At 44.2% G+C, this 15,520-nt stretch overlaps 1 protein-coding gene across 5 annotated transcripts in view; it reads right to left on the bottom strand.

Annotated features, from left to right (window-relative positions):
- The window catches only part of CCDC85A (coiled-coil domain containing 85A), a 59,756-nt gene that overhangs the window by 13,567 nt on the left and 30,669 nt on the right, over positions 1-15,520 (bottom strand). The window contains exon 3 of one of the 5 annotated variants that reach the window (XM_052675706.1): positions 8,754-9,071. The exons of 3 other annotated variants lie outside the window; for them this stretch is intronic. In XM_052675706.1, coding sequence (XP_052531666.1) covers positions 9,028-9,071 — 44 coding nt within the window. In that variant the 3' untranslated portion in view covers positions 8,754-9,027. Of the gene's footprint in view, positions 1-8,753; positions 9,072-15,520 lie in introns of those variants that run through there. One more of the 5 variants, XM_052675715.1, reaches the window with a different exon arrangement.

Here is a 15,520-nt window from a genome sequence, read left to right as displayed (position 1 = left end):
CATCTCTGTGCTGCCTTCAGTGGCCTTATTTCCCTTGCGTTGATTCCAAGGAGAAGGTCCACAATCAGTTCTCAAAAATGTCTCAGAGTTTTCTTATGGTGCATTTCTTGGGTTGCACACCGTGTCTGCTATTAAAACGCTATACCTAAAAGAAATGTGCCATAGCAAGTAGCATTTGTCACCTGCAAGAGAAAAGATGTCCTCTGGGTCCAGCTGTAGTGAGCCTCATGCCTCCCTGTACAGAGCTGCAAGCTCAACAGGTACACATTCCCCATCCAATGAGCTGCCCTGCCTTCCCTGAGATGTCCATCCTACCACCACACCTGTGCTCCCACAGCCATGCCAATACAGAAATTGCACCTTGGATGATTAATGGCATGGAACCCATGGCTATTGGGGCAGTACTGCCTGTTGCCACAGACTTGCAAAGCTGCACTGGCAACAGAAGAGCTAAATTTGGGCACCAGCTTCCTCTGATATCTAAATGGTGATGGGTCAATGTTTGGACTAGATGATTTTTTAGTGCTCTTCTCCTTAATGACTATATGATTCTATCAGTCATGATGCCAGCCAGCCCATAAAAGACCAGCAGCAGGAAATGAGGGGGCACTTACCACTCTGACAAGACTGCAGCAGGTTAAAATATGCACACGTGGATAGTGCATAGCAATTTACACGACAAGAAGACAACACACCATAATTTGTCAAAAATGATTAATACACAGCAAGGCACAGAGCAAGTATTAAAACAGCATTGTGCAATAAAAGGGAGAGAGGTAATCTGAGGTTCTTCATGCTCTGCTGCATAAGGATTTTCATAGCTAGCGATGGGTGCATCTCTGGAGAGTCACTAAGCATGGTTTGGATGAGCCCTCCTGAGATGAACAGCTCATACCATTAACTCTGTATGACAGGGTGTCTCCTACCAACCATTAGCACTGTACGACAAGGTCCCTCCCCCCAGACCCACGTCCAGCCCAGCAGCAGCACTCCTGCTCCACTGCTATCTATCATGGCTGAGGCAGAGGCAATATCTGCCTCGCATCTCAGCTCTCTTCCCCATGGCTTCCTGCATAGTCACCCTTCTGGAGGGACCACTGGGTGCCTTCCTTGGCACCAACCCTCCCTGAACCCACTGGTTACATGCTCATTGTCACGTGGGCTCGGGCTTTGTGGTGATGTTCAGCTTCCCAACTGTGCCCAACAGTCCTCACAAATTCCCATTTGCATTCCCTTTAGGTTTTTTGTCCTTTTCCGTGTTACCATGATGAGCTCCTCAGACAGTGTACAGCCCTTGGCAAAGCCATCCCCTCATCTCTGTTTCTCCACCCAGTGTGGAGGTCTCTGCTGCCCTAGCCTTGCTTCACCAAAGCCTCCTTGCTCCTTACCCCTCTAAAGTGTGAAACATGTATTTAAATCTTTTTGTAATATTATTAAAACTGAAAATTAGGTCAGCTACAAAAGGCTTGATCTAGCAAATCTTATTTATGCGAGTATTCTTGACACAAAGACTAGACACATATATATTTCAGTATCTCTTCATATATTTATGCTCTGATGCTATGAGCTGAGAGGAAAAACTGAACAGAAAAGGCAGCCAAGGACACAAGAGATGAAGGCACTGGAAGTACATAATGAAACAATGTCATCAGTGATGGCAACAGCAAAATTAAAAAAAAAGAAAAAAAAAAGTACAAGAAGGATTATATGATCCATCTATTCTTAATCAGCCAGGAGATCAGTAAAGAGCAATAAATAAAGAACAAACCAACACTGCTGCTCAGGTTGCAGCCACCCTTTCCCAAACTGAGTTATCTAATGCTGCTGGTTACTCAGAAAGCCATGCCTTATCTGCACGTCCTAAGGGTCACGGATGCAAATTCTTACAGATACACTTCCACACCCAAACATACTGAGTTTCTCATGTCCACAGCCCAATAGTGAGGGATGCCATGTGTGTTAACAACTCCAAAGCCCAACTGCTGAGCTCTGAGCAATGCACAACAGCTGTTAACTATGCTAAGATGGAGCACGCCCTCATAAGAACAGACACACGACTGAATCGTTTAACAGAGAGATGAGCCGCAACACTGCAGTGGCCAAACTACCACCAGTGGTGGTGGGGGGTCCTGGTTATGCCATTTCTGCCCTTTCCCAACTCTCTTTGCCAGACACTTCTACCAGAGCAGCAATTTTGAACAAAATCCCATGCTCATGGATGGGTTCCCATCAAGCCAACTTCCCTATTTCACCTTCCTGTGCTCAGAGCACAACTGAAAATGATTGCTGTGCAGTGCTTCACTACAGGACTGAGACTAAAACTCTTTTTCATGTTATGATGGAGGCAGTAACATCTTGCTTTTAGGAAAATTCCGTGACAATCTGCCCCGTTTCCATATCCATCATTCTAACACGTTAATAGAGAACATCAGTATTTACGTAGCTGAGCTCTTTTTCTTTTGACGTCCACACTCTTGAAGCTACTAGATATTTTTGGTTTATGTCAAATTCTATCAGACGCCAAGGGCGTATTTGTGCCTTGGCTTTATCCATTTTCATGTGACAGTGCCTGTTCTCAATCTATCAAGTAATTTGTAATGTTCTTTAAGCTAGATTATCCTCTGCTATTTTAGAATGGTTGAGGATGTCACATGAAATTCTAGGTTTCTAAGGACACTTTCCATCTATTTTTTTTCTGGATTTGGGTATTTTGTTGGGCTTTGTTTTTTTTCCCTTATTAAGGTAGTAATAAGGAAGCATCGATGCCTTGAGCACAAAGCCAAAAGCTGCATGTAGCACTGGCAGCCCAGCAGGAGAAAGTAATGCAGGGCTGGGGAGTGCGAGGCAGCATGCTGCAAGGATAACAGATCTGCTCATTTTTCTGCTGTTTGTGTGAAACTGTGTTCAATAGATAACAATGAGCATAATGGTTATTGTGCCAACTTCTGCTTCTGTCTGTTACAAATCAAATATTATCTGACAAAACCAAATCATTAACAGCATTGAAACATACTCTGGGCATCTGTCCACCCGATCTCACTTTTCCAGCTTTGGAGATGCTCATACCAGCACAGTGTCGGGGTGATTTTTCTAGAAATCATAATAATTACCTCTAGTACCTTCTCTCAGATCTGCAAAAAGCGACCACAAGCTATATGCAGACCTCCTTTTGACCAACTCCAAAGCATAAAGCTGTCAGTGTAGAACATGCTGCTTGGTTGATGGATGTTAAAAGCTTGTGTAGAACCTTCTACTGCGGAGAAAACTGGTAGTACAGTGGATAAGCAAAGCACATAAGCCACAGGAAGCAGAGAAAGTCCTTCAAGCTGAAAATACTTGGAGGCTGGAGGTATCAGGAGAGGAGAGTACTACTGTTTGCCCTGACCCCTAGCCATTACCTTACGGCCAGGGAAGATGCGAGGCTGCACAGCCTGCTGCCCTGGAGCCATCCTTACCTCCTCTTGGCCAGAAAAAGGAAAAACGTGATTTCATGGGGAGGCAAACATCACCTCGCTTCTGTTAACATCAATGTTTTGTGCTTCCACCGCCTCAGCTCACTTGGTGCTCATGTGCCTAAAGGAGGTCACCAGAATCTGTAGAGCTGTCACATCCCAGCACGCATACTTTAAACACGTGCAGTACAAATGAGTGAAACTGCCAACAATTTACTACAGTAAAGAATTCAGCGTGTTATGTGAAGTGCTACTTTCACATGTAACAATTCAGCTGAGGCATATTCAGCTTCAACAGGAAAAGTCACTTCTTGTTCTCCCTGCACTGTGGTGGCAGATGCATATCAAAACAGATTTTGGTCATTCTGATCCACACCCAGTATCCCGCAATGAAAACAAAATCATCTTTCAATAAATGAGAGATGAACAGCAAGACTGAGCAAGGGCTATGTTAAATGCTCCTGTAATTAACTGACAGCTTCATACATTTATGAAAGGGTTTCTATGCTAACTGAGAAGCAGATTCAACGACACGTAAAACATTTCCCCGTCCTATAATTCCTAGACATCTGATTTAATTACTTCAAAATGAATATTCATGACTAAAACATGTTATTACTGCAATCCATCCCCTTTCAGCTGCTTTGCATATGAGAAAAGCCCCACTGCTGGCTTTACACCAAGGAAGATGTTGCACCACCTGCATATCTCTGAGGGTGAAGCTGCTAAGCCCAGCAGCATCCAGCCTCCAGCATGGACACACAATGACCTCTGAAGGGCATCTGTAGCCCTGTCTGCTATGATTTTCTGTTAAGGCTGCACACCTTACATAACGCTCCTATTGAAAAAATGCTGGAGAGCTACTTCTTACAGTGGTGGCACAATCGCCCTGCAGCCAAGCAACATTAGGATTGGTGTTATCACGGGGGAGCTCACCTAAGGCAAACTGTGATGAAGCTCACCAGAACATTCAGGAGCTGCTTACTGATGGGGCACGTACTCTGGGAAAGTTTTGTGACAGCAAACACCACAGCATTAGGGCTAAGTTGGGGTGGTGACTCAGCACTGCTGCTGTCCAAAATTCTCCCAGCCCAAGCTGAGATTTCCCTTCATTACGGCTCCTGCCCTTCTCAACTTCTTTATTTAATTATAACTATCATTAACTAAGCTCATTCACTCACTATTTCAAAACTGGAGAAAAGAGAAAAATGTACATACATTCCTTCTAACGTCCAGACTGCAGTGTTAGGTGACAGACCTAGCTTTATTTCTCAGGCAATGTGTGCCAGGGTTCCCCATTTCAGAGCACACTACACATCGAAGTGCCAATTAGGATACCTCCATAATCAGATATTTTTACCCTGATTTTGTATGAAAATAGATTTTCCCAGTTGCAGTGGCATTTAATCACAAATTACCTATTTAGTACACGGAAAATACTTCTCAGTGCCTTGAGGCAGCCTTAGCCATACTCTCATAGAGAAGGATTTGCCTACAGGGATCCCTAAAAATGACATCAAATGGTAGATGAGGTAAGGCTGTGTGTCCCACTTCTCAGAAGCTATCCATCGTGCTCTTGCTATCAGCTGGATAACACATCACACTAATGGCTCGCTGTAATACTACCCTTCATTTGTTTGGATTTCTGGACACCAGAAATGACAACAGCAAAGCTTTTTTCCCCAGCCTGCTTGCTATCCTGTTAGCTCCACTTCAGCCTGTGCTACGTTATTTGATGAAAACTGCCACGTTATTGATGAGAACTGAGGAAAATAAAATCTCTTGTGCTACTGCTAAAGCCTTTCCCACTGCCTGTTGGCTTGTTCTCTCAGTTTTGTGTGGTTTGCGACTGGCAAAGCCCTTACTGGCTCCTGGGCTGCTTGGGTTCATCCTGATGTCACCACAGTCCTTTTGCTCCTTGAGGGCAGCCTGAGCCCAGAGAGCAGGGCTACAGCAAGCTCTAGTTAATAAATTACACTGGCTTCCACTGGGAGCTCTGTAATGCAGGCTGCAACTGAAAGCGAAACTTCCAGTGATCCTGAATTAGAACAAACCCATAAATCATTTCTCTGCTCATCTACTTCAGTTAGGAAGTAGATTTACCCAACCCATAAAGTCCCCATGAAGAGGGTCTCTATCCGCCTGACTCCAAATCAAGTTCAAATGGTGTCCTTGAGAGTAAAACCAGAAGTCTTCACCTTAGGCCAGCAAACACCAGCACATACTCTTGCTGACAGCAGAAAGGCTTTCAGAATGCAGCCTGCGGGTCAAGGAGAGCAATGTTTACAGTCAACACACACAGGAGGGATGGCAAATGTTGGAACCAAATGAAGAAATCAATTCCATAAGCAACGTCAGTGAAGAAAAGGAAAAGGTAAGGAGGCAGAAGAGAAAAGAAAAAAAAAAAAAGAGAAATACATCATTTGGGTTTATTGCCAGAGTCGTAAACATTTCCAAGAAGGTCTTACTACATCACAAGCTCTGCCAACATACAACTTCATATTGGAATAATGAGTCAGACTTCCTAGTGAGCACTGCAGCTAGTTTTGAATCTCCAAGCCATGCAGCTTTCCCACAGCCCCCCAGTGTTCTGCCTGGGCACAGGGTGGACCAGGGAGCACCCAGTTCTGGGCCATGCATGGCAGAGATGAAACGCTGAATAGAGCAGGGCTCCAAAGGGAAGAGAAGCACCATGGGTGAGTGAAGCACTGCCACGACAGTGAGAGCAGATGCTGGGGACTCACTGGAAGAAGGCAGGCTAACGGGGGCATGCAGCGCAGGTTTAAAACCAACAGGAAGTACCTTAGAACCTGAAAGTGGTGATTGAACAACGGCAGCAATTTCACAGGTCTGCACCTCCTTTAACTGGAGATGCAGGACTTTGTTCAGTCGTACAGGGCTCTGGCATCAGGGCAGTGCTCACAGCGATGCACGGTGCAGCCCAGTGGGAGAGCTCCCACTGCTCCTTATCTGCACCATCTGAACAAAACACCAACCTTTCAGACTAGATCTCCTCTGTTTATTTCCCGATTATTTCACTGATGGGAAAGTAGTTTACGTACTTCCTCTACTCAGAACATAAATAACTGAGCAAAGCTTTTGTTTCTAAAGGCTGTTAGAAGCCACCACGTGAGAAGGAAACCAGGATGCAGGCAGAGCAGCCCGTCCCTGGCCCTCTGCCCCATACACGGGGATGGACACCATGGCCCTATATCTGCTGCAATTCATATTCAAAATACAGCAAAACTAGACTACCTACTGTGATATTACCCAGCATGAGCTCTGCTACCACAGTGCCAAGGGCAAAGGAGGTAAAGCAAGTCCAGAACTGAGCTGCAGGGCTGGCTGCAGACAGCATCCTGAAATTTCTGAAGAAAACTCAGAAATATAGACAATCTTGGCCACCTAAGGCTAGAAAATGCCTCTGAAACAATACAGTCCAGCTTCCTGCCTTGCAGAGACAGAGGAATTTCAATAATAATCCCAGGAACGTCCGGTTTCCTTTTCTCTGCTGGAAGTGAATACGATCAAAAGAAGACTGTGAGCCTTTTTTCCCACCTAAAATTCTGGCTGAAATGGAAAAACTATCTGACCAAAATTCAGAACAACATTCTTGATGTTATAAATATAAGATCAGAGTTGATAAGTTATTGTAGAAGATTTTTATTTTCCATTGCAGTGGCACTACAAAGCATGACAAGCTGTTGCAATCCAACTGCGTGACTTCCTGCCATTCATCAGCACAACCCCACTGTCACGTTTACCTACGGAAACAGCAGAAGAAAACCTCTTTCACCCAACCTCTGTTGCTTCATTTACATCACATCGTGCACAAGGACTCCACAGAAACTTTCAGATTTAATGAAGACTGAAAAAAATCTCAGCGGATGGGACAGGAGAGCAAAAGGAATCTCCTTTCCTCTCATCCTTCTAATAGCAGCAATTAGGACTCCAGAAGTGGTTGACACATAAACCAACTTCTTCCTGGAAATATGCCAGAGGCTCAGGAAAATGACAAGCTTGACTTTCCTGCTCACAAACGCATTTCGATGAGGCTCCACGGTAACAGCAGCAGCAGAATCACCAAGCACAGCAGATGCTGTTCACTCCCCACCTCTCTGCTGCTGCCTGCCTGCACAGCCCGGCCAGCCTGCTCTATCCACAGACACAGTACAGCTTCTCAGGCAGCTGAGAGCACCTTTCCTTGGGACTCAATGCTGCTGGCAGCTGGACTCTGCCCATCACTCAGAGCCAGGTGTCCGAGAGCACTTAGGCAGCAAACAGAGCAAGAAGAGCAGTAATGGAAGTACATCCGCTCTCTTTGCTATGTTTTCCAGGGCCTTTTGTTCTGGTTTTTGTGTGTTTTTTTTTCCAAGTCCCACTGTTGCTAACAGGTAATAAGGCATTTGACCCACCATTAAGCCACTTCACAGGTTGGAAAGTTGTATTAAGTCAACATTTTTCCACTATAGCATCCCCTGTTTGTCCGCCTCTTTGTGGACAGAGCCCTTACACTGCCCTTAGCTCTTCAGGTTCCACCATGCTCCCTGCCAAGAGATGCTCACAGCACTGCTGAAACGGCCAGCTGAGCTTTGCTGAGAGCACTGCTTATATGGTGAGCAGCAGCCCAGCTCCAGGCAGGATTTACATTGTACAGGACAGCAAAAAAAAGCACTAGGGTGGCAGAACACGTGCAAACCAAGGAAGGTTACTGTAAGGCCACACACTTTTTATGGTGTGAATGAAACAACTTCCTTTAGAAACACTGTACGTGGAGATAACAATGCTGGCACTCAGTAGTAAAGATGGGCAGGACTCAATTCCTGTATTCCTCGCAAACAGAGATGTAACATGCTCCAATGACACGCAAAGAGCACTTGAGAGCACTGTTGTGTTTTGGTTTTCTGTAAATTACTTCCAATTGCCTTCAGAAGCAAACTCTGAATTTCTCACTCATCCCACTAATCCTGCAGCTTCCCACAGTCAGCAGAAAATGAAAAGCCCAAGCTCCAACAGCAGTCTTTGCATGCTTTGCCAGGTGTAAGGCTTTGGGCAGCCATGGTGGACTCCACATGTGAACAGTATTAAAGCTTCAGCAATGTCACCCATGGCCCTGAGCTTCCTCTGGCTTTGACTTCACACCAGAACTTCACGTTTGGACAGCAGACACAGTGCAGGTCCCACTCCAAGACAACAAACAGCCCAGGAATACCTTTTTGTTTCAGACTATGCACTCACCAGATTTCAGCTTTCTTTACAAGCAAGGCTAGTAACAAAGAGAGCCTCTTCCAAACTCCCAGATTTGCTTGTTGATTTTATTACCATCACCACAGCAGACATCTTCTATTTTGATGAAAATGCTTGATGAAATGTTCAGCATGAGCATGAAAGTCATTGCTCGGTCTTAGAAGAATATGAGATTAAAGGGTCAGGTCTCAAAGGGATTAGATCTTCTGGTAAGAAAAAGATTAAGGGAAAAGCTCGCACTTGGTTTTGAAGCTTTAAGAAGGGAAAAGAAAAAGGGAGGGAGGCAGGGAGCTGGCAAGGAAACGCGACCTCAATCTGAACTACCGCGTCAGACAAATCTCTTATTGCAGAAACCAGAGGAATGCAGACCTGCTGGAAAAAAAAGTAAAATCAGACAAAATAAGTAATAATCAGTAAACTTACTTTCAGAAAATCACCTTACGTTTAATCCTTATTCTTAACACAAATACAGTGTTTCTTACGTTGCAGAAAATTCCCCAAGAATGTGAAGAGAAGCAAAACTATTTTCTAGACAGTTTTCTTCAAGTCACCCCTTACCTCCAAAGAAAGCCCACGACCCCTTGAGCCAATGCTCAGAAATGCTGACCACACAATGGCAAGTCCAGCTTCATGCTAAAGCCCAAATAATTCCCATTGCTGGTGCTACATAACCAGCTTCTTTCTGAAGCTGGCAGCTAGGTACGCTGCAGAAGAAACACACTTAAATTATCTGAAAGTGTCCTTCACTGAAAACTCTTACAACCTCACGTTCATTAAGTACCATGATATAATAGTTGCAGAACTAACAAAAGTGACATTTCACTCCGTTTTCTTAAAAATAGTGCTACTAGCAGGTAAGGTATTTAATGGATTGAGCCAGCAGGGTCAGAGATGGAATTTGGTGACTGCCCCATCGCAACTGAGTTTTCAAAATAACACACAAATGTAAAAAAAAAAAAAAAAAAAAAAGAAAACCCACAGAAGCCTATAAACCATGTGTTTATAGCAAGTACTGGCCAGATCTAAGCTCTGGTTTTTGATCAGTACAGAAATTTCATCTGAAAACCATTCCCCCTCGTCTCTTCTCTATGAGCTTTCACACAGGTAAGCAAAACTACCAGCAGAACTGCCTGCTGTAAGCAAAAACAAATTCTGTCAATTCAAGGCACACACAGCAAATGCTCAAGCTCACCAGACAGCAGCGCAGCAACTGCACACCGAGTTGCCATAAGGCCCACCAGTGTCCACGCCTGGTGCTGAGCAAGCATTTCATCCCACCATCAGCCTCTACAAGTACTATCTGCATCTTTAGGAAATGTGGCCTTAATAAGGGGGCAATCCTTGCATCCAGATGTGTGGAATGCCCATGTCTGTGCCCTCTGTGAAGGTTTTCCTGCCCACAGCCACAGCCTTCTGGGCTCCCACGTATCACACACGGTCTAGCAGAAAGCAGCCCTACACCCATGGTCAGCACCAATCGGAGCACTGGGCAAACATCTTTGCAACTTCTTACCGACTGCTGGTGACCACAGACAAAGACATTTCACACCTCACAGAAAAGCTTTTCTACACTGTAAAAATAATCTCCCACACTGCGTATTGCAACTCTTCTCTAACTTCCTTTCCCTGCTGAAACAACACACTAGAGCCTACTGTTCACTTAGCGCACTGAATGGAGCACGCATCAAGCCAAACTCTCTCCTAAATAAGAAAGAAAAAAGACTGTTGAATCAGCAGTGGCACACATTGCATTAAACTCACGCTGATCCAATGGCATACAACACTCGCTTTGTCCTACATGCTAGGTATGCACACGCCCAGGCAATGAAACCACATATTTCATTAAATAATGCTGGGCCATAACTCACAGTTAATGTCTCGGCACAAATTAAAAGGGAGTTTAAACTCTACTTCCCCTCACTGATGAGTATCTCCGCTGGCTGCCTTGCCACCCTGGCAGGGTGCACAGCCACTAATCACTTCTGTTTTTACAGGGCCATAAATGGGCTGTATCATGTTGGAGATGACTGATAGCAGAGGCAAGGCGCTGGGATCTGCACTCCTGGGCAGAGGCACGTGCATGGATAGTACATTCATTCATAGCTATCTACATTTATTTCCACATCTTTCTCTTGAAGAATTTACCTACTAACCGATTTATATACTCAAAGTGAGGCACAGCACATGGGGCAAAATTACTTGGATTCCCACACAACTTCTAGCCAGCTGTAAAGACTGTGAGTGGCAGGGGAAGCTCATCCAGGATGATCTCCTCTGCTGTGCCAACAAGCAACAACCTATATCATTTAATTTGTATATATTTTCATCATGCTGAGAGTAATTTCCCAAATGCTAGTCTTTACCTGCTAATTGCAAGTTTATATTTTTACCAGTAATTGCTTTCACCTGCTGCTCCTGATGCTACAAACTTTAAAGGACTCAAACACTTTTTACCAAGAGAACAGTTCATCAGAGCACGTTGAGATGTTTCGCACTCTAATCAAGTCTTCTTGGCCCTGTGAGCCACAACATAAAAGTTAATCAAGCATAAAAGAAGTCAGGGATGTTGCTAGTCAAAACAGCCAAATTTTACAAGTCATATTTCTTAACTGCATGAATATTTCACATCTGTTGTTCATTTGTTCTTGCTTCTCTGCAAAAAGACTGTAGAAAAATGTTTATTTGAAATGTCACCTTTAGCAATCTTCACACCAAGTTTAAGTTCAATATGCTCACAGCACATTAAATTGAAAATTCGTTGTATGAAAGATGAGTTTGACTGAACTTCAGTTTTCGTAACATAATAGCACGTAATCAGAGATAAGATTGCTATCCCAGCAGAAGAGTCTCTAATAAAGAAATCTGCTTCACGCTAACAGGATAGGTTAATCACTAATTCCCCCCAATCAAACCTCTCAGAACCACAGAAAGATTTGGATCAGAAGTGACCTTAACACCCCCCCAATCCCACCCCTGCCATGGACTGGCTGCCCCCCACCAGCTCAGGTGGTGCCTGATGGGGCACCCAAGGTCCCTGGACAGCAGTGCCAGGGCTTCACCACTGTCTGAGAAATCTCTTCTTTATATCTAATCTAAATCTACGCTCCTTCAGTTTAGAGCCATTCCTACTTGTCCTATCACTCAAGCTTTCCTGCAGCTCCCTTTAAGTACTGCAATGCTGCGATGAGGTCTTCCCCAAGCTTTCTCTTCTCCAGACTGAACAAGCCCAGCTCTCTCCTGTCTCCATAGGAGAGGTGCTCCAGCCTTCCAACCATCTTTGTGGCCTCCCCTGGACTCATTCCAACAGGTCCAAGACTTCTGTGCCAGAGGCCCAGAGCTGAACGCAGCACTGCAGGCAGACCATGCTTCTTCCGCAGCCCAAGACATGGTGGAAGCCTTCTGAGCTGTAAGCACGTGTTGTCAGCTCATGTCAAGCTTCTCATCCATCAACAGCCCTAAGCCCTTCTGCTCAGAGCTGCCCTCAGTCCATCCTTATGCATGCTGTATTCATGCTTGGGATTACCCCCACCCTGGTGCAAGACTTTACACGTGAGCTTGCTGAACTTCAGGAGGTTTGCAGGGCACGTATCTTTAGACTGCCTAAGTCCCTCTGCATGGCACCCCTGCCACATGGCATGTCTCTTATACATTTCCTGCTTATTGCACTATTAAAAAAAAAAAAAAAGTTCTATGCATCTTTTTTCTCTCTTCATATAAGCAATTGTAATTAGCAAACATTAAATCAATTATCAGTTTTTACTGCGTTTATTTGAAGAAACACTCACTAAGGATCAGAGTGAAGTCTTCTAACTTGACCCCATTTTCACTACTGCAGTTGTCTGACAGTTCCTGAGACAGAAATTAATACATAGATATTTTCCTTACATCTTCTATCCATCAACACAACCATGTGCTTGAACACAGAGATATGCCAACAAAAATAGCTGAAAGCTTGTGAAAAGTAGTAAGAGTGGGCATTAGCCTCCATGTCCTCAAAACTCTGCTCCCACCCTTCCTGTCAAACATTTCTCTTTTGTTTGACGTGTTTATCAGCTGGATAAATATGCACATTGTCAAATTTCACACTCAGAAGCATCACCCTGACCCTGGAGCAGACATTCACATTGCGTATTTTTGCAGCTGGGGAAGACAAATATGCTTTGAGAAGAGGCAAGAAGATTGAAATCATATAAATGATGAGGTGGCCTCAAGATTAAAGCAAAACTAACTTTCTAAAATAATTATAATAACAAACAACACATTCAAGCCAATTTAGATCACGTAGCAAAGAAAAGTCAGAGAAAAAGTTTCAAAAGAGTAAAGAAAGACCCATTTACAAATGTGCCACTTCTGGCCCTTTTCAAAGCTCTAACAAATACACACACACTTCTGAATGCTCATACAGCCACAATTAACATCATAAAAATATGTCCTATGTGTGCTGCAGATTCTGTATTTGCTGCGAGAACAGCTTTGCTGCCAATTCCCATGAATTCAGCATTTTACAGACGTGTTGGAGAATGAAATATTTGACATAGAATGCAAACAGATTTTTTGTAAGAGTATTCTGAAGATCTGCACAAGAAGTTCTGTTAATTCTGCCAGCCTATCCCACAATAAGCCACTTACCAAGAGGAGCAGTGCATACGTGAGCACTTACGGTTAAGTGCTGCTCTCTCTGCATACCTCTATTTCCATCCCAGCATTTCCACAGTGCTTTCATTTTCAGCTAACAGTTTTCTCTCACATATAGTATCTGCCACATAGCTGCAAGTTTAGGATATTGAAGGGTGAGATCAATGATTTCAGCAAAACTAACTCAACCCAATCCAAGATTAATTCTAAAAGCTAGTTGAAAATACCTTCCCCATACTGAAGATTTCATTTTGCTACTATTTTTCAGGTTAATAACAGCGTGCAAAGTGAATACATAGGGCCAACTGTGGTTGCCTGTTCTTTTATGTGACCTGTCACGTAGAAGAAGTTTCAGCTTGAAGACTGTGCCACTGAATATCAGATACACATGTGTTCAAGCGCCAGCTGCTAGTGTGCTCTGAAGGGATGTGCTGAGTGATTTTTCTCTTATATATTTGCTCCTACCAAGCCAGTTTTGCCACAAGAACAAGTAGTAACCCCTCCAAGCGGGAGTCACAAGAAGCTGTTGCACTTCTTAGCATCACACAATGTGGAAGGAACAAGAAGAGAATTAAATCACTACAGACCTACACTCTGCACTTCAGACAGGTGATGCCAAGGACAGCTTTCCTCCTTCCATGCATCCCTTAAAGCAGGAAGCTGTTCTCACCTCTCCCCAGGGCATACTGAGAGAAAACACCAACCTCTCTGCTCATTTCCAGGGTTCACTAACAGACTCAGAAAGTGAGCACTTAGGGCAGTTTGGTTTAAGGGATTCTAATTCTTAAAGTGTCCTAAACATAAAGGACACGATGATATATCTATTCATGGTATATTTCCTGAAATAAAAGGCTTCAAACAAAGAACGGCAGCAATTCCTCCAGGCACTTTGAGTGGGTGCTCACTGTGACAAGCAGCGCAGCCCCACAGAAGTGACAGAGGAGCACAGAAAACCACCAGCCTCAGGCACAAGGGTGCTGAGCCCTGCTGACACCCAGCTTCTGTACAAACCTCCTCATTCCCATGTCCAAGGCCATCAATGCCCTGTGCCCATGTGCAGGCTGGCTGTGCTGCAGACAGCAAGCAGCCAATGCCACTGAGTGCAATTCCCAAGGAGAAAGCCCAGTGCAGCCAGGCAACGCACCACAACCAGGCTTCAGTCAGCAGCCCAAGACCCAGCTGAAGGTAAGGGTAACTCTTCCTCTTCTGTAGTGATTTGTCTATTGGGCACATTCACACTGCAAATGCAGTGAGTACCCACTGTAAGTGCTGACATCCACTGGAAGTCCTCTGCATATGCTGACAGTGATTTGTTGTTTAATAAAGCACAGGTCAGATTTTCAAAAGGCTCCGTCCCCATTGAGGCCAGCAGCAAAAACTTCTCTGGAGTCAAATGGAAGTGAGAAGTAAACTCAGAATTCTAAAATCCTTCCTAAGGTTTCACTAAAAGAAGGATGAGTATACAGACATGCCAACAACTTATTTAAATTCAAACCTGACTAAAATGTGTAGTTTGCAAGAATTTTACACCAAACCATAACAGCTGTGAAAGCCAAAGGGAAGAACAGAGAGAGAGAAATCATTGTCACAACTGTTGTTTAACTCTGGATACGATGCAGGATGACTGAGTCCCAACCTCCCCCTGAATCGTAATACAAGCAGTACAACGTTTGTTATGGAAAAAGTAGCTCTATGTCATGGCAGTAACATGTAAAAATTAAATTACATGAATAATTAAGAGGAGATTAATGGTTATCATAAATAAGTTTCATGAAAATAGTGTCTCATAAGGCTTTTAAAACCCTTAATAGTGTAGTAAACAGAAAAGCACTTGCAGAAGACCATTTTTACCTTCGCAGCATGGCTCATTTGTCCTAGTAGTCCATTTCTAGCAGTAACTACCATGTACCTGGATTTGCAGTGCTGGGTTTTTTTTAAGGTCAGCTTGAAGTTGCAGCCATGTCAGATCTAAGGAAGGCTGCCTCCACTCTTGCTGAGGTCACATCACTCAAGACCTGATCCTGCACAAACCCCCAGAGATGCCCAAGGTTGAGCTGGTTATCTCAGCTCCCTCAACAAAGCCGTTTCCTCAGGAAACCCAACTGCTAGAACACGCATCAAGGTGCAACGCAAGCATCAAGGCATTCAGGCACAGCCAAACCTCGCAACATTTGGGTCCACAGATG

Source organism: Tympanuchus pallidicinctus, unplaced genomic scaffold (genome assembly GCF_026119805.1).
Source record: "Tympanuchus pallidicinctus isolate F22 unplaced genomic scaffold, pur_lepc_1.0 scaffold1, whole genome shotgun sequence".
NCBI lineage: Eukaryota > Metazoa > Chordata > Aves > Galliformes > Phasianidae > Tympanuchus > Tympanuchus pallidicinctus.
The sequence above is the reverse complement of the archived record's forward strand: the minus strand, read 5'-3'. Positions and strand labels throughout refer to the sequence as shown.